Below are 20,592 nucleotides of genomic sequence, written 5' to 3' on the forward strand. Positions count from 1 at the left end.
GCAGGCTTGGTTTTTCCTGAGGTCTCTCTCCTTGGCATGCTAATGGCTGCCTTCTTGCTGTGTCTTCACTTGGACTTTTCTCTGTGACTTCGGATCCCTGATGTTTCTTGTGTGTCCCAATTGCTTCTTATATAAGGACGCCCGATGGATTGGATTGGGCATACTCAAAGAGCCTCATTTTATCTTAATTAGCACTTTAAAGTTCCTATCTCCAAATCAGGTCACATCTGAGGTACAAAGCGTTGGAACTTCAACATATGAATTTTGGGAGAATTTAATTTGGTTCATAACATACAGTATATACTCTTTTGACTGGCTTATTTCACTGAGTAAAATTATTTTAAGATTCATTCATGTTGTTCAATGCATTGTTAGTCATTTTTTATTGCCTGGTTGCATTCTATTATGTAGACATACCACAATTTGTTTATCCACTCTCCCGTTGATGGGCATTTGCACTGTTTCCAGTTTTTGGCTATTATAAGTAAAGCTGATGTGAACATTAATATATAAGTCTTTATGCAGACATATGCTTTACTTTCTCTTAGGTAAAACATATGAATAGAACTGCTGAATCATATGGTAGGTATATGTTTAACTTTATTAGAAACAAACTCCATCATTGTAGTGAGCGTAAAATGGTATCACACTATGGATTTAATTTGCATTTTCCTAATGATTTATAATGGTGGATATCATTTCATGCATTTATTTGCCATCTTCCTTGAGAAGTGTCTGCTCAAATCTTTTGCTCATTTAGTGTTGGGTTATTTGTCCTCTTCTTGATTTGTAGTAATTATAGATTATGAATATAAGCTTTTGTGATATAACTGTTTTGCATGTATTTTTCTTCCAGCCTGTTGCTTTCCTTTTTGGTTTTATAATAATATGCTTTGAAGAGCAGAGATTTTTTCTTATTTGATGAAGTCCAATTTATTTTTTTTCTTTTACAATTTGAGGGTTTTGTGTCCTATTTAGGAAAAAATTTGCCAAACCCAAGGGCAGTAACATCTTCTCCTAGGGTTTCTTTCAGAAGTTTTATGTTTTTAACTCTAATGACAGATCTATAATCTATTTTGAGTTAATTTTTATATAAGTTTTGAGGGAAGAACCAAAGTTCATTTTTGGTATATGAATATGCAACTGTCCAGACGATTTGTTGAAAGATTATCCCTTCCTTATTATCTTGCATTAAATTTAGATATTATCATCTTCCCCTGTTCTTCTCACATGAGCATACAGAGCACTCAATGAGAAATATGTAAACATGCTCTGAAAAGTGAGAAGCTAACAGAAACCTAAGTCATTACCTTTATCAGTTCTGAGTAGATCCCTGAGAGACAGACAAGTAACAGAAAAAGTATTAGGCCAAGAGTTGGAGAACCTGTGTGACTTGCTCTTTTATTAGCCTTCAAAATGCTTTGTAAGTTGTGAAATGGTAAAGAAATGGAAGATACTGTCTTTATACCTAAAAATTCCTATACTACAAAATAAAGGCCATTCTTGCTTGGCATGATGGTACGGGGCCATAAATATGACCATGCAAGTTGAAACCATACAAAAGAATCTTAATAATCAATAGGAAATACTATTTTTGTTTCATGACTCTTAAATTTTTTTGTGAAATCACTAAAAACTCACTTATTGCTGGCTATACATATATAGAGAAGCAAAAAATAGCAAGACTAACATTTATTTAGAACATTGTAATTTAAAACATTAGAAATATTGGGAATTAAAGCATTTAATTTGTTTTTTTAAAAAAAAAACTTACCAAGAGTAGTTTGAACAGTGTCTGCCTCTTCTTTTTGTCGTATAACTTACAATACAGAGTGAGTATTTTTTCTATGTCTAGGCTAACTTCTAAGTCTGGATCAGCTTCCACCTTTTATCCTTGGCACTTATATTGTTGTGAAATAGCTCCAAAGTTTCTTTCTTTAATGTCAAGTTTTTTGCCATCATTGCTTCCCCTAGGTTGCCTTTATCCTTTTCCTCACAACCACTTTGGTCATTCATGTTGGTGAGTTCTCCTTCCACAGGTGCCTTAGGCTGCAACTCTAGAGTCTCTTGAGCAGTAGCAGTGTCAGCATGTCCCTGGTCAGCTAGTTCTTCTATAATTCCGTTCAAATTTCATTCCCAACATGATCACTTTTTGTTTCTTTACTGCAGTTTCATCTCTCTCAGCCAAATCTCTCTCTCGATTATACATTTTGGTAAAAGGTCATAGGGGTTTACCATTGAGAGACGAGAAGACAACACAATCAGATGCTTTGCTGTGTGTGAAATGAATAACAGGCTCACAGTTACCTATCACTGACATATGTTGAAAGAAGTAACATTTATTAGTCACTGGTCATGATGCACATCTGTTATTTACATAGGGACTTGTGGACTAAAGTGCTAGCAAAGATGCTTATTGCTTTAGGCAATTTCTTGCAGTGAATATATTGTGGTAACTAAAATGTGAATTGTATTGTTGTGGGACTGGTGTTATTTAGTTAAACACAGTAACCGATATTGGAGTATATTGAGGCCATGCAAAGTGAAGGCTGCCTGTATTTGTAGTGTTCAAAGGTGTGTGAATTCATCCATTTAGTGTTCTCAGCATTTGAAGACGACATAACAAATTACTTCTCTAGCTTTCTTGATGTGAATCTTCAGGAACCTTTTCTATAAAGCCAAGAAATGTGTGATTTTAAAAAACCAAAGAGTTTTTTATGATGGCCACTTAAGTTGACTGAGTTTCAGATTAGATTACACTGTGTTATGAGGTAGATACACCAATGGGCCTTTAGGTAGAATATGGTTGAATTACAGTTTCTTTTCTTTTATGAAAAGCAGAAAGTTTCACATAACTTTCCTTACTTTAATGGTTTAACTTTATTTTTTATTATCTTTGAATTTCTTAGTTATAACTCTTTCGATATCCAGAATAAAAACTTCAAGTCAGATAAAATATTATGTGTACCCTCTATTGTAAAATGAGCTTCTTACAATCCCGAGAGGCTAATTATTAAGGCATGTTTGCTTTTAGTCTCCTTGAGGGCAAACTGCACATGCAGGAATAGAAATTATGAAATTTGGACCTTTGACATTTTGGAGAAGCAACAAATTATTAGCATTATTTATTAAAATGTTTAATCATGGTTCATTACTCTGATTTCAGAAGTATTCACCAATGTACTTCTCCACACTCTCCCCACAGAAGATAACAGAATAGATTATTTTAACCATGTTGGAAATGTATTTATTGTTTTTTATAATCATAAAGTTATTTTCAATTTTAATAAACCCACTAAACATGAGGTATTTATCTAATGAGAGCAGTCACTGCATTCCACTCTGGTTTTTATAATAACTATCTCAAGTCTAGTAGGAGAAACAAAAATGAAAATAAATTAAAATATGGTTTGGTAGAAGGGGAGAGTGGTTATGGTTACAAGATGCTAAGAAACTACTGGAAAAACACCAAACCTAGCTTTGAGGAAAATAAGAAAAGCCTGTTGCAGCTGCTTAAGAAAGACAGCAGGAACTGCCTCAGCAAAGAAGGGATGAGTAGTTCTTTCAAGAACTGCAGTTTAAGAGGCATAACAACCAATGAACAAAAAAAGAATTATTAATTCTAGATAGCAAAAGAAGTTCTGTGGGAGAGCTAAGGCTAGAGAAGAAAACAGGTGAAATTCATATGCCATGTTAAACAACTGTACCATGACAGTAACAAAGAGCCAAGAAAGAGCTTTAAAAGAAAAGCTACATGTTCTGACTTGCATTTTAAGGAAATCTCAGTAGCTTTTGTGAAAGATCAGAAAGTGAGGCAGTAAAGAAGACCGTAACCAGCTGAGAGTTAAAATGGGCTCAGACTAAGTCAGCAGCTGTGGGAACTGAGAGATGGGGGAGGACCCTGGAGGTATTACAATCAACTGACTCCCTATTTTCTGGTTTGAACTTGGTGATTATGTAAGATGTAAAATATAAGAAGAGGGTTAAGTTGGAGGAAGTAAAATAGTAAATTTAGTTTTGAAAAACCTTGACTCTGAAAGGAATGTGAGTTATGGAATGAGATTTCCTGCCTAAGATAAAATTGCATTGTTGTGTTTTGATTCTGCTCTTTGAATGGCCTGAGATGGATAACTCCTAAGAGTAACTGAGTGGGGAGAACAGAGAAGGTGCCACTACCCTCCCGTCAACACTGGGAAGCAGTTAAGGCCCTGTGGAGACAACCAAAAGGCAGCCTCCTGTTGGAGAGCAGATTAACAGCTTTATTGTCCAGGATGAAGGATGCAAATAGCGTTTTTGTGTGTCTAAACAAAATAGCCAGAGAAGGTGGTTAAGACTTTGGGTACCAAAAGTGGTGTATGACTCAGACTATTGGATTTTGTTTTGGAAGGCTCATGCTCTGAGAAGCAGCAATATATGAGAACAAGGCTGAAGGACTGCTGTAAAGGACCCTGTGACAGTGGCTGAAGGATGTACCAGAAAGAGAGGAACTGACTCTCTCCTATGTAGCACATATCTTAGAATCTGCCCAGGTCACCCAGTGCTATGTGCCGGAACCCTTCATCATGGTCACAGGCCAAAATGTCTCATACAAAAAGCCATACAGTGCCCTTTTCACTTTTGCTAAATGTAAACAGGAAAATAATCAAAACCATTTTTAGCTTACATGGAAGAATATCTCGGTATCTGTTTTTTTCTCTGTTGCTTGGTTGATTCCCAGAGTTGAACTCACCAGGCAGATTCTTCAGTTCCAAAGCCTTTAAAAGGTTAAAAAAATAAATAAATAATAGATTGTGTATTTACTATAACCAATAAACAAGAAAAAAATCTTCCTTTGTTTAGTGCTCATGATCCTTAAACCCCATCTGACATGACCTGCTATTTAATGTGTTTTGTGTTAAGTTAGATCCCCATTTTAAAAGTACTATATAAAGTATCTCAAGTTTAGATGCCAATCAATGAGTTGCTTAATAAAAAAATGTTAAACTTTCTGGAGATACTTCCCATTTGAACTTCATTTTGTTCTTCTTTCATAAAAAAGGAAATACAGGCTAATCACTTCTCCCAACCTACCCACAGATCTATCATTTTACAAATAAAAATAACAAAATAACAATAACCGAAACATGTAAACAAAAAATATATACAAACAGTCTCACAATTTACCCTTCCCCTTTGAAGAAATTATAGTTAGGACCCTAAGAATCCTTCCTTTCAAAAAATTTCTTTACCAAGTGTGAATTCAACAAACACTTATTAAGCATTTAGTAGGTACCTGGCCCTGTTTCAGACACTGGAATACAGAGATGAATTGGATAATGGCCTCATCCTTAAGGAGTGAACAGAGTAGTTAGAAGACATGTAATCAAATACCATGTGACCAATGTATGGAGATACTAGTAAAAATGACAGCACTAGATTGCACCTAAAAGTCAAGAAGAAAAGCTCCTAAAGATGAAGTAGCCCTTGAACTGGGCCTTAGTGAGTCATTGGAAGTTAGCATATGAAAAACAGTGTGTACTTAGAAGGAAAGAGGAGAGAAGGTGAAGGGGTGGAAATAATGGAGGCATAAGCATCCCTTTGGGAAACTGTGACTAATATGGTAATAAGAGCCCAGAGCACATGATCTAGTCCAACAACAGACTAAAACTACAAACGATCTTGTTTCTTATACAAATGAAATTAGGAGGTAGCTAGTCATACTCTATTAGAATATTTGTGGAGAAAGCCTGAGGATCTATATATTTCCAAAGCTCTTGGGTAACTCTTGTGTAGCCAACCTAGCAACCACGGGGAAGAAGGAGCCTGTGAAGGTTTTAAGTAGTATGATAAAATGATCAAGTCTTTCTAAAATTAATTAATGAAATTCATTAATTTTAGAATTAACAATTCTAAAATTAATCTGGAAAAAATCTGTAGGAAGAATGAGAAAAAATTTCATAAATGAATAATGATGGCAGATGAGTCTCATTAGATGCTAAAAGATAATATGAAGCTATGCTAATTAACAGAGTAATACCAATAAAGGAATAAGAAAATCAGTAGAAAAAGTCCAAGAATAAATTAAAATATATGTAAAGCTCTAGTATATGATAAAAGTGGCATTTTGCATCACTCAAGGGAAGTTCCAGGAGAGTCTTGGGACAACTGGATAGTTATATAATGCTGAGTCCCTATCAAACATCTTATACCAAATTAAATTCTAGCTGCATCAAAGAGTTAAATGCTTAAAAAATCATAAAAGTACTAGAAAAAAACATGAAGTAATTATTACAATCCTAGAGTAAAAGAAGCATTCCTAAAGAGCACCGAAAGCCCCAAATCCAGAAGCCCCAAAAGAAAAGACTGCCATATTTGACCACTAAAAATTAGCTATTTCTTCATGGTAAACAGGCATGTGTGTGCAAGTGCATGTGAACCTGTGTGTAACACAAACAACAGCAGAAAAAATACTACATGTAAGACACAAAAAGGCATAATTTTTTCCTTAAAGAGTTAGTAATCGGCCAGGTGCGGTGACTCACGCCTGTAATCCCAAAGGGCGGATCACCTTAGGTCAGGAGTTTGACGCCAGCTGGCCAACATGGTGAAACCCCATCTCTATTAAAAATACAAAAATTAGCCAGGTGTGGTGGCAGGCACCTGTAATCCTAGCTACTCGGGAGGCTGAGGCAGGAGAATCGCTTGAACCTGGGAGGCGGAGGTTGCAGTGAGCTGAGATCCCCCCATTGCCCCCCCGCCTGGGGAAAAAAGCAAAACTTCATCTCAAAAAAAAAAAAAAAAAGAACCAATAAGAAAAAAAAAAAAGAAATTGGGGCAAAGAATTGAAACTAGCAGTTCTCTGAAAACATAAAAGGCTTAAAAACATATGGAAAGATATTCTTTTGTTCTCAAATAAAGAAATACCAATTAAATCATCAATAAGAAATAATTTGTCATTTAAGAGATGAGAAAAGATCCAAAAAATTGATAGCCCAAGATATTAATATTGTCTTTCTAGGAATTTGTTCTAAAAATATTTAAATATATGCATACAGTATATGAAGAGAGACGACTGCTGTTCATAATAGCAAAGATTAGAACAACCTAAATGTCCAAGTGTTGCATGGTAGTTAATTATATGGATAAGAACCTTAATTTCAGAAGTTAAATATTATAAGTACCTTAATTTTGAAAATTAATTACCATATAATTACTATGCAACACTTAAAAAATGAGATACTGCTATACATGCTGATAATATATTTGGAAATTGTATCTAGGTGGAAAACAAATTTAAGGATGTAAAGTGCATTCCAACAAATTTTTTAAAAAGTGTGCATGACCAAATGACAAAATGAATAGTGTAAAGGGGTCCTAGAAAGTCTTGAGAGAAAGAGAGAGACTTTCTATTTTATATCCTTTTATGTTATTTGGCTTTTTTTTTTTCTAACCATGTACATCTATTACTTTAAAATAGATATAATATTTAAAAGTAAAAATAATGTACTAAAACCAAATAAAGAAAGAAAAGAAAAGAAAAGAAACCCTCTGGCAATGATATGGAAAAAGAAATCACATATAAACTTTTGTCAAGAAAATATTTACCATAAATTCCTGCATGATATCATATGCTCCTGTTTTTTTCTCAAGCATTTTCAAACAATCCTTGATGGCTGTCTGCTCATGAAAATTGAATATTAATGGCCGAATCTGAGCCAACTGATGTAGTTCCCCTTCAGAAACAATTTTGTGTGTATCTAAGGAAGAGAAAAATTCACATATGTCAGTCACTGGTATATATGTGAAGGGAGATTTTATTTTTGTTTCTGTTTCTCTTAAAGGCACAACCATTTAAGGGTAAAAGAAGTTTATTTTCCACAGGTAAAGAGTACATTACTTTGAAAGAGGCTTCCTTTGGAAAAATCATGGCTATTTGCACCTTGAAATTATACAAAATCCACTGTCCTTGGAGAAAACTGTTCAGTGCTACAAACATAACAGATGCTGTGAATTGAGAAGTGTTCTGTTTTATAATATGAATTGGGTATATGGATTGACAGTTATGCCAAGGGAAGAATGTACAAGGCTTAGATTAGGAAAAAGAGAACTTTTGCCTTCCCTGGGACCAAGTGTTTGGAAGTTCCTAGAGTCTGAGATGTGGGGATGTGGAGAGTTCACGTCCTATTTCATTACTCTGAAACAGATTGAACATGAACACACACACGTGCACACACACCAAGGATGGAGAGAATCTATGCAATGTAATTAATAAGACTGAATAATGGATACATATGGACACTTGTGACCAATAATTGGGGAGAACATTCTATTAATATTTAATAACATATGCAATCTTTTTATTGTTAAAATTATGATCTTTTAGGTCATGTTGACAGTCAAGGTTCCAAATATCTGAAATTTTATACATCATGTCCACTGGCCAAAATGCAATAAATCTAGAAGTCAACAGTAAAAGAATATTTTAAAAGCTTCAAAATTTTTAGGTAAGATGTCCAAGTAAAACAAGTTCTCATGATCTCTTTGCAAAGCCAAATAACGTGAACAATAATCAAGTTAATACCAGCAAAAAGATATATACAAAACAATACAGAAAAAGAAAGAGGTGGACATTTCTAAGAATCTGCACATTCCTGGGAAGCACATCTTGTCTTGGAACTCCACTATATACAGAGGCTCTTTGTAGAGTTGGAAGTGAGGGCTCTTGGTTGGGATAGACAGGCACAGAAATCCTAAAATTTCTCACAAATTTCCCTAACCTTAGTATGAAAGGAAGTCTAAGCAAGCTAGAAGGGGAAATAAAATTTCCACCAGATTAGAAGCCATTTTGATCATCTTTGATCCCCAACAGGAAAACCTTTAGACCTTCACATTGTGTTCCATCTTTGCTAGTACAAAAGCTGAGAGAATGAAGAGAGAAAAAAAATGAAAATGTAGAATGACTGGAACAAACACTGGTGTTGACTCCCCAACACTGATTCTACCGTCTGGCTAGTTAAAGCCATTTGTGATCATTCCACAGTAAGATCCTTCCAGTGAATAATTCAGAAATGGGTAGTTGATTTGCACCACCCATAGAAACAAGCTGGTCTTGTAAAAAAGAGAAGCAAACCTCTCTTCTACCTTCATCCCTCTGTACAGACATAAACAAAGAAGCATAAGGACCTAATTATTATAGTCTGCCCTGTTATGGCCACAAAAGGAAGGAGAATAGCAAATGTGAAAAACATAAAGAATCTATGTTCTTGGTGACATTAGCAACTGATCATACTGAACCTGGAATCCTTCCTATCTCTGGACTTCCATTATGGTAGAAAATACATATCTTTATCATTAACATCATTCTGAACTTGGTCTCTTTTTCTTGTAGCCTGGTCCAAGAAAGGTGAGGTTTCAGCTGTAGATCATAGGAATCATTTCAGCCAGTTTACAGAAAGGGATTTGATCTAGCTATTTGGTGCTTGTATCACCACTGGGTGGGCTTGAAGAGCAGATGCCTCTCTCATTATGATCCAAGAACAACACTGCATAATGGTCTGCCAAGAAAAGTTCTGTCTCTACTACAATAGGAAACTGAGGAAGTTGGAGATCATTCTTTCTAGCCACTGGCTCCTGGATGACACCACTTGAGCAACAATGGAGAAATGAGAAAGTCACTACCACAACTGTTGGCTCTAATAACACATCACCTTACCTATAATGAGGACCAGGAACGCCAAGCCTGCTATGATGCATAGCAACAAAATGGATGTCTCTCTAAATATTTACATCTTGGCTAAGTGCATATGATTAGTGAAGCCCAAATAAGCTGCCAGGAAGTCTTGAAAATGTAATTTTTCATTTTTCTGCCTGTGCCACACAGGAAGGTACGCTAGGAGAAGGGTATGATTGATAGTGAGTAAGGGCATCTATGATATCTGCTTAACATTTCAGCCACACCATGCCCTTTGAGTATCCTGCTCCTCGGTCCCTACCCTTTCAGCACACTTATCATTGTCCTCAGGCAAAATAAAAAATGCAGCCCTCCAAAATATAGTTTACAGGGGAAGATAATGAGATCCAAATAAAAATGGAAATCAAGAAGAACTCATTCCTGCTCAGTCAACAAAATCGAAGAGATAGAAAAAGCTATACATGTTCATAACAAAACGCAATAAAACATGAAACAGAAAAAATAATAATATAATATAATATAGCATGCAGAATGATTTTTAAAATCTATTCTAAAATGGAAGATAAGCTTAAAAGGAAAATTCACTGTGTATGCATCATCTGTCAAAAGAAAAAAAAATTATTTTAAGTAAGAGTTCACAAGGAGATAAGAAAACAATAGAAGGAGGTAAAAATTAGTTTATAAACCTAAGAAAATAAAAGTAAAACTCAAAAGTACATAATTATAGCAATTTATAATTATATCAAATTCTGCAAGAAACAAAGCAGACAGTTCAAAATTGACTTATTGACATAGGACAAAAGCATGTGTACATTTATTAATGAAGACAAGAAAGGTTTAAAAACAAACAATGAAAAGATAATGCATGTGAGGACCTCATTAGAGGTCAGGAGAAAAGTTGGAGACAGGGTGAGGAACTTGAGAAATCCTCCTTCGTGGGGCAAGCTTGGGAAGGGGAAAAACAGCATCCACAGGAATGGCACAAAGCATGTGCAGAATGCTTTTCCCTATTTCCCTAATGGACCAAAAGCATAAGAAGCTGGGGAAAGGCATGAAACTCTGTCATCCTCAAGGCATGAGTGAAGACTCATTAACAGTGGGGGTAGGGAAGGGAGAAGAACATCCTGGACTCAGGCCATAAGACATTCCCTACCCCTGGAGAATGGACAGAATAACAAAGAAGGTACCACCTGAGGCCTTCCTAAGACTGAGGCTGAACAAGGACATCAAAGAATGTCACCTCCAACCAGGCTGGCAAGCAAGGTAATCATAAGTAAGAGCTCTGTACTGCTGGGAATTAGACAAGATCATGGAGAGGACCTTCTCTGAGGTGCATGTACAATAGGAAGAGCTAAAGCAGAGGGTGGAGTAAACACTGAGGCAAATCCTCTACATGCAAGGTAACACCGGAGGAATTTGAAGCTGGTGGTGTATTGAGGGTAACCACAGTAACATCAAATCCAAGCCCTGCTGCATTACTGAATAAATTGATGTAACTCCTCACACTGAAGGGCTACCAAAAAAAGAGGCATGTCCATCCCTGTGTACCTCAGCGACTAGAACTTAGCTAAGAAATACTACAATAGCTCCTCTTTATCTGCAGGGGATATGTTCCAAGACCCCCAGTGAATGCCTGAAACTCTGGATAGTACTGAACCTGACTGTCATCAACTGAAACATATTTTTGTTCATGTCTTCCACCCATAAATTTAATGCCTTTTCCATCTTAAGTAAGCATGTATCATGCACTGTGGCCATAACTTTGGCACTCTGATGTGCAACAGCAAAACTTGGATAGAAGAATACCATAGGTCTAAGCAACTTTAGCATATGATTTTTTTCTTTCTCTTATTAAGTCAAAAACATTCACCTTTTCATGTAAAGAAAGCACTTTACAGCTTCCCTTTGGCATATCCAAACTGCCAGCATTACTGCTCTTTGGGGTCATTACTAAGTAAAATAAGAGTTACTTGAACACAAGCACTGTGAGGCCAAAACAGTAGATCTGATAACCAAGATGACTACTAGTTGGCTAACAGGCAGGTAGCATATACAGCATGAATATGCTGGACAAAGGGATGATGCACTCCCAGGCAGGAAAGAGCTAGACAGTGTGAGGTTTCATCACACTGCTCAGAATAGCGTACAATTTAAAACTTACTGTTTATATCTGGAATTGTCCACTTAACATTTGTAGTCTGTGTTCGACTGCAGGTAATTGAAACTATGAAGAGTGAAACCACGGATAAGGCATTTTTACTTCCATCTCTAGACTATACAATATCCAGTTTTCAACCAAAAAATTATAGAGTACACACAGAAGAAAAAGAGAAAAAAGTTGTCAAGAGACAAAACAATCAACAGAACCTGGAGCTACAAGTTTATTTTGTAGAAAATAGCTACAAGAAATATTTTTGTAGAATTTTTTGTATAAAAGCTACAATAAATTTTTTTTAAAACAAAGATATAACATATGTTAAAACTGTCAAGTGATGAATTTAAAATAGTGATAATCGAGGTGTGAAAAGTCAGTGGGAAAAGTAAACAACATACATGAACAAATGGAGAATTTCAGTGGAGAAATGGAAGCCATAAAAAAGAATCAAGTGGAAATGCTTAAAGTAAAAAAAATTGTAAGAAATTAAGCACATTATTGATAAGCTCATCAGTAGATTTTACAGAGGCAAGAAAAGAATTCATGAATTACAAAATAAATCAAGAGGAATTATCCAAATTAGAACACAGAGAAAAAAGGTAGATGAGTGGCGGAGGCAGAGAAGAAGAGACCATCCAAGAACTACCAGCCAATATCAAACAGACTAATATATTATACCTGTAAACGGAATCCCAAAATAGAAGAGAAGGAGAATTGGGCAGAAGAAATATTTGAAAAGATAATAACTGAGAATTTCTTCCAAAATGAATGAGACACCAAGCCTCAGATCCAAAAGCTCATCAAAAACAATATAAGCCAGAAGACAACTGAGTGACAACTTTAATGTAATCAAAGAAAAAATCCACACAAAGAAATCAAGATTTCAGCAAATACATGACTAATTATAAAAGCTAGTATTCTTGTAACAATAATGTGTAACTTCACTTTTTCTTTTCTACATGATTTCAGATGACATTTTTCTAAATTTATTAGTCTAAAAATAAAAAACTGTCATAACTTTAGATTGTAAATCCACATTTTGTTTTCTACATAGGAAACTAAAGCATTAAAAACATTATTTTATGTTTTGGGACATATAATATATAAGAATGTAATTTTGTGATAACAAATGAAAAAGGTGGGGGGCAGAACTGTTAAAGGAGCACAGTTTTTTGTTTTTTGTTTTTGTATTTTACTGAATTAAGCTGGCATAAATCCAAATTAGAGTGATAAGTTTAGGATGTTAAATATAATGCCCATGGTAACCACAAAGAAAATAGCTAAAAAATATATATAAAGGAAAGTTTTTAAAAATTTAAATATTTTTTTACAAAAGGCAACTAAATACAAAAGGAGACAGTAAGGCAAAAAAAAAAATAATAATAAGGAACAGAAAAGCTACAAGAAATATTTTTTTAAAACAGCAAAATGAGAGAAGTCCCTCCTTATCAGTAATTACTTTAGATGTAAATGAATTAAACTCTCCAATTGAAAGAGAGATTGGCAGAATGGATTAAAAAGTAAAAACATGACTCAACTATACACTGTCTACAAGGGACTCACTTTAGATCCAAAGACACAAATAAGTTAAAAGTAAAAGAAATATTCCATGCAAACAGGAACCAAAACAGAGCATGAATAGCTATATTCATATCAGATAAAATCAATTTTAATTTTAAAAAATTAAAAATGACAAAGAAGGACATTATATATCAGGTTCTATATAAAAAGTTCAATACAGCAAGAACATATAACAATTATAAACATTTATGCACCTAATAACAGGTAATCAAAATACATAAAGCAAAAATTGACAGGAATGAAGAGATAAACAGTTTTATAACAATAATTGAAGACTTCAATATCCCATTTTCATTAGTGGATAGAACAATCAGACAGAAGAAGAGGGAGGAATTGAATAATATAATAAACGAAGTATATCTAACAGATACATACAGAATCCTCTGTGCAACAACAGACCACATATTCAAGAACACATGTAATACTTTGCATGTGTTAGGCTTTAAACTAAGTATCAATCTATTTTAAAAGATTAATATCACAAAGAGTATCTTCTCCAAATGCAAGAGATAAAATTAGAAATCAAATATAAGAAAAACTGATAAACTTACAAATTTGGGAAAATTAACATATTTTTAAAATTCCAATGGATCAAAGAAGAAATTACAGGGGAAATTAGAAACATTTAGAAATGAATGAAAACATAACACAACATATCAAAACTATGGGACACAGCAAAAGCAGGGTTAAGGGGGGAATTTATAGCTATAAATGCTTACACGAATAAAACAAGACCTCAAACTAGCTTTACAACATAAGGAATTACAAAAAGAAGAACAAACTAAACCTAAAGCTAACAAAAGGAAGGAAATAGTAAAGATTAGAGCAGCGGTCAAAATATAAAATATAAAAAAGAGAAAATCAATGAAACCAAAAGCAAATTCTTCAAAATATCAACAAAATGATGTGATGAACCTTTAATTAGATAAACTAAGATAAAAGAGAAAAGAATCAAATTACTGAAATCAGAAACAAAAATGAGGACATTACTACCAATTCTACAGACACAAAAAAGGGAGTACTATGATCAATTGTATGCAAAAAAAAAAAAAAAAAAAAAAAAAAAAGCTGGATAACCTCAATGAAATAGACAAATTTATAGAAACACAAAACCTACCAAAACCAAACCACAAAGAAATAGAAATAGACCTATAACTAGTAAGGTGATTGAATAAGTTATTAAAATTATCCCAGAAAAGTAAGCCCTGGATCCAATGGCTTCACTGGTAAATTCTACCAAAAATTTAAAGAACTAACACCAATACTTCTCAACTGTTCAAAAAAATTAAAGAGTAGGGAACACTTCCTAACTTATTCTATGAGACCAGCATTATCCCAATATCAAAGCCAGACAATTACCCTACAAGAAAAGAATATTAAAGGCCTATATCCATCTTAAACATTGATGTAAAAATCCTTAACAAAATAGTAGCAAAGCAAATATTCAGCAGCATATTAAAAAGATCAAAAGACTATGTGGGATTTATTATCGGAATGCAAGGATGACTTAACATCCTTAAAATCAAGGTAATACAACACATTAACAGAATGAAAGGGGAAAAAAGACATAATTATCTCAATTGATGCAGAGAAAGTATTTGACAAAATTCAACATCCTTTCAAGGTTATATTCTTTTTTTTTTAATTTTTATTTTTTGACAGAGTTTCACTGTTGCGCAGGCTGAAGTACACTGGAGAGATCCTGGCTCACTGCAACCTCTGCCTCCTGGGTTCAAGTGACTCTCCTGCCTCAGACTCCAAAGTAGCTGGGATTACAGGCACCTGCTACCACGTTCAGCTAATTTTTGTACTTTTTCTTTAGTAGAGACACGTTGGCCTGAATGGTCATGAACTCCCTGACCTCAGGTGATCTGCCTGCCTTGGCCTCCCAAAGTGCTGGGATTATAGGCATGAGCCACCATGTCTGGCCTATTTGTTTGTAGAAAAAAAATTCAACAAACTAGGAACATAAGGAAGATACATAAACGTAATAAAAGTTATATATGGAAAACCCACAGCAAACATAATCAGTGTTGAAAGAGTAAAAGCTTTTCCCCTAAGATCAGAAACAAGGCACGGATGCCACTTTTGCCACTTCTACTTAACATAGTATTGGAAGTCCTAGTCAGAGAAATTAGGGGAAAAAAAGAAATAAAAGGCATCCAAATTGGGGAAAACAAAAAGCAAACATCTCTGTCTGCAAATGATATGATATACATAGAAAATGCTAAAGATGACTGGATTTTACACACACACACACACACACACACACACAGAGTTAAAAAAAAAATTCTGTAAAGTGGCAGGATAAAAGTCACACACAAAATCAGTTGCATTTACATATACTCACATGAACCATCTGAAAATGAAATTAAGAAGACAATTTCATTTACAATAACATATAAAAAGAAATAAAATACTTTGAAATTAGCCAAGAAGGGAAAGGGAAAGATTTGTACAAAGAGACCTACAAAACATTGCTGAAAAAAAATTAAACAAATATATCTCATGTTCATGGTTTGGAAGATTTAATATCATTAAGATATCAGTACTAACCAAAACGATCTACAGATTCAATGCAATCCTTATCAAAATCCCAGTGACCCCTTCTGCATAAATAGACAAACTCATCCTAAAATTCATATGGAATTTCAAAGGACCCCAAACAGCTAAAACAATCCTGAAAAATATGGGGAAAAAAAAGACTCCCACTTCTTGATTTCAAAACTTACTACAATACTGCAGTAATCAAAACAGTCTGGTATGGGCATAGACAGACATATTGGCCAAGGGAATAGAAGAAAGAGTCCAGAAATAAAACCCAATGATTTTCAAAAGTTGTCAAGGCCATTTAATGGGAAAAAAACAGTCTTTACACAAATGGTGCTGGGAAGCTGGATATCCACATGCAAAATAATAAAATTGGATCTTTACCAAATGCCGTATACAAAAATTAACTCAAAATGGATCCATTACCTATATGTAAAAGCTAAAACTATAAAACTCTTACAAGAAAACATGGCAATAACTTCAAGACGTTGGATCTGGCAATGATTCCAAAGGTACAAACAAATTTTTAAAAATATAATTAATAATACTGACATATATACTTAAAATGGTTAAGATAGTAAATGTTATGTTATGTAAAGTTTACTACAATAAAAATAATTTGGAGAAAATACCACTAAGTAACCCGTAGATCAAAGAGGAAGTCACAAGAGAAATAGGAAGACATTTTGTTAAAAATGTATAGATTTTATTTTTTAGAAAAGTTTTATATTAAAAAAATGAGCACATAGAATTCCCATATATCCCCTGCCAAAGTTTCACTTACTATTAATGTTTTACATTTGGGTGGTACATTCATTAGTATTGAACCAATATTGATACATTTTTGTTAACTAAAGTGCATACTGTATTTTGGTTTTCTTAGATTTCCTTAATATCTTTTTACTGTTTCAGGAGCCCATCTAGGATAAAACATTGTATTTAGTTGTCAGGTCTCCTCGGGCAACTTTTGGCTACAACGGCTTCTCAGATTTCCTTGTTTTTGATGACCTTGATAGGTTTGAAGAGTATTGGCCAGGTGTATTCTTCAATGCCTTACTATTGAAATTTGTCTATTTTTTTTCTCATGATTAAGACTGGGGTTATGGGTTTTCAGGAATAAGATCACAGAAGTAGAGTGCCATATTTATCCATAGTATCAAGGGTATATTCTATCAACATGATGTATGACAGTTGATGGTGACCTTGATCACCTGGCTGCAGTAGTGTTTATTAGTTTTCTCTACTATGCAATTATTCTTTGTACTCCTCTGGCCATACTGTACTTTTTGAAAGAAAGTCAATATGTGCAACCCACACTTAAGAGTTGGGAAATTATGATCCACTTCCTTTAAAATTGAATATCAATGTAATTTATCACAAATTCTTCTGCATGGGAGATTCGTCTCTTCTTTCCCATTTATTAACATATTTAATCATTTATTTGTATCAGTATGAACTCATGGAAGATTAGTTTATACTTCATACTATAATCCACTGCTACATTAGATTGTTGTTCAAATTGTTCCATCTTTTGCTACTTAGAATGAGAAAACATTATAAATTGAATGAAAATAAAAACACTTCAAAATGTGTGGGATGCAACTAAAGCAGTACTTACAGGAAGATTTGTTGTATTAAATGCTTGTACTACTGTTGTCCCTCTGTATTTGCAAGGGATTGGTTCCAGGACCTCCCACGAATACCAAAATCCTCGGATGCTCAAGTCCTTTACATAAAATAGCATAGTATTTGCATATAATCTAAACACATCCTCTCTCTCAGATACTTTAAATCATGTCTAGATTACTTATACCTAATACAACATAAATGCCATGTAAATAGTTGCCATACTATATTTTTAAAATTTGTAATTTTTTTGTTGTGTATTGTTATCTTTGTTCTTAAAATATCTTTGATCCACAGTTGAATTTGCAGATGCAGAATCTACAGATATGGAGGGCCAGTTGTATTTACGAAAAAGAAATATAACAATAATCTTAGTTTCCACCTTAAGAAATTAAGAAAAGATAAAATAAAATCCAAAGCAAGAAGGAAAAATAATAAAAAGCAGAAATCAATGAAATTGAAAACAATGAGAAAGTAAGTGAAACTAAAGGCTAGTTCTTGGAAAATATCAATAGAATTGATACAGTCTCTAGCCAAACTGATCAAGAAACACAGAACAAAGACACATTTTATGTAACTGAAAAAAAAGAGAGGTGATCAATGAAGATAAGACATTAAAAAGTTAATAAGGGAATATTACAAACAACTCTAGTGCCATAAGTTAGACAACGTACATGAATGGGACAAATTCACTGAAAAATACAAACTGCCAAAGCTCATTAAAAAAAAAGAGAGAGACAACCTAAAGAGTCCCATATCAATTAAATAAATTGAATACTGTTGTGGGCTGAATTGTGTAACCCCCCCAAAAATACATATATACTAAGTCCTAACTCACAGTAACTAAATGTGACCGTCTTTGGAGATAGGGTCTATAAAGAGATGATTCAGTTAAAATGAAGTCATTAGAATAGCCCTTAATGTAATGTAACTGGTATCCTTATCAGCAGAGATAAGACACGGATATACACAGCAGGAAGACCATGTGAAGACACAGAGGAAAGAGGGCCACCTGCAAGCTGAGGAGAGAGGCCTCAGAAGAAATCAACTTTGCTGACACCTTGATGTTGGACTGCTAGCCCACAGAACCATGAGAGCCATTCTTCGATACTTTGTTATAAAAGCCCCCCCCCCCCCCAAAAAAAAAAACTGACACAAATATGTATTTAGAAACCTCACAAATTCCAGGTCCAGTTGGCCTCACTGGTGAATTTTACCAAACATTTAAGGAAGCGATACTACCAATTTTATATAAACTTTTCCAGAATATTGAAGAGGAGAAAACACTTCCAAATAATTTTATAAGGAAAGCATTACTCTGATACTAAAACCAGAAAAAGATATCACAAAAAAGAAAATTACAGATCAATATCCATCATGAATATAAACACAGAAAAAGTCTTCAGGAAAATACTAGCAAATCAAATCGTAAAAGATAAAAACAATATTATACCATGACCAAGTTGGGCTTATCCCTGGAATGCAAAGCATGTTAGATATTTGGAAATCAACCAAAGTAACTCATCATATATCAACAGGCAAAAAAAGAAAAACTATATGATCATCTCAATAGATGCAGAAAATGCATTTAACAAAAGTAAGAATCCATTCATAATAACTCTTCGGGAAACTAGAATAAAAGGAAGGCTCCCTTAATCTGATGAATGGCATTCACAAAAATCCGACAGCTAACATTATACTTTATGATGAAAAACAGAATGCTTTCTCCCCAAAATGGAGAATCTTGAAAGATGTCCACTGTCTTTCATCTTATTCAACATTGTACCAAAGGTTAATGCTAATGCAATAAGTCAATAAGTCAAAAAAAAATAAAAGGAAGGGAGGGAGGGAGGGAGGGAGGAAGGAAGGAAGGAAGGAAGGAAGGAAGGAAGGAAGGAAGGAAGGAAGGAAGGAAGGAAAGAAAAAGAAAGAAAGAAAGAAAGAAAGAAAGAAAGAAAGAAAGAAAGAAAGAAAGAAAGAAAGAAAGAAAGAAAGAGAAAGAAAGAGGAGGAGGAGGAGGGAGGGAGGGAGAGAGGGAGGGAGGGAGGAAGGAAGGAAGGAGAGAAAGAAAGAAAGAAAAAGAAAGAAAGGAAGGAAGGAAGGAAGGGAGGGAGGGAGGAAAGGCAAGGCATATGCACTGTAAAGGTAGAAAAATAAAACTGTGTTTATTCACCAACATAAGTATCTACATAAAAAAATTCCAAAAAATATATTTAAAAGGTCCTAGAATTAATGAGAGTTTAGGAAGGTTGAAGGGTAACACATGGGTAATATACAAAAATCAATCATATTTCTATCTGCTATCAATGAACAATAGAAGCTACAATATTTTTCATAAGTCCCATTTACAATAGCACCAAAACATATGGAATACTTAGATATAAATGTAACAAAACATATATACAATCTATATGTTAAGACTGCATAACAAACAAACACTGATGAAAGAAATCAAAGCAGACCTAAACAGAGTGAGGAATGCTTCCATCAGGAGAAACAACTACAAATCCATTGAACTGGAATTGGAGAACGCCACTAGGCCATTTCGGGCTCCTCATATGCTACTGAATCATCATGGAAAGGGGGATTACTACACTGCCTAGTATGCTGGATTCTAAGTATTAAGGGGAAACGGGGCTACTGCTATCCAATGGGGTAAGGAGGAATATGTCTGCCATGCCAGTGATCCTCTAGGTTGTGTCAAGGTGATTAAAGTTAATGGAAAACTACAACCACCCAATCCAGGCAGAACTACTAATGACTTAGATCTTGAGGAATGAATGTTTGAGTCACCCTATCAGACCAGGAACCACAACCAAATAGGATGTTTGCTGAGCTGAAAGAGAATACCAAACAGGTGTAAGACAGCAGTGATCAAAACCAGATACAACCATGTGACCAGCTGCATAAACAGGGATATAATATTGTGACTTTTTCTTTTTTGATATGCATGTTATATATATATATATATATATATATATATATATATATATATATATATATATTATTT

The 20,592-nt window shown here is 34.3% G+C and overlaps 1 protein-coding gene across 7 annotated transcripts in view; it reads right to left on the reverse strand.

Moving 5' to 3' along the window:
- PTPN20 (protein tyrosine phosphatase non-receptor type 20) overlaps window positions 1–20,592 on the reverse strand; it is a 110,911-nt gene that overhangs the window by 30,132 nt on the left and 60,187 nt on the right. For all 7 annotated transcript variants that reach the window (XM_017885553.1, XM_017885551.1, XM_017885552.1 and 4 more), the window contains 2 exons: window positions 7,585–7,736; window positions 4,664–4,754 (listed from right to left, as the gene is read on the reverse strand). In XM_017885553.1, coding sequence (XP_017741042.1) covers window positions 4,664–4,754; window positions 7,585–7,736 — 243 coding nt within the window. The remainder of the gene's footprint in view (window positions 1–4,663; window positions 4,755–7,584; window positions 7,737–20,592) is intronic.

The sequence above is a fragment of the Rhinopithecus bieti genome, unplaced genomic scaffold, assembly GCF_001698545.2.
Source record: "Rhinopithecus bieti isolate Rb0 unplaced genomic scaffold, ASM169854v2 scaffold_15143, whole genome shotgun sequence".
In the NCBI taxonomy this organism is placed as follows: Eukaryota; Metazoa; Chordata; class Mammalia; order Primates; family Cercopithecidae; genus Rhinopithecus; species Rhinopithecus bieti.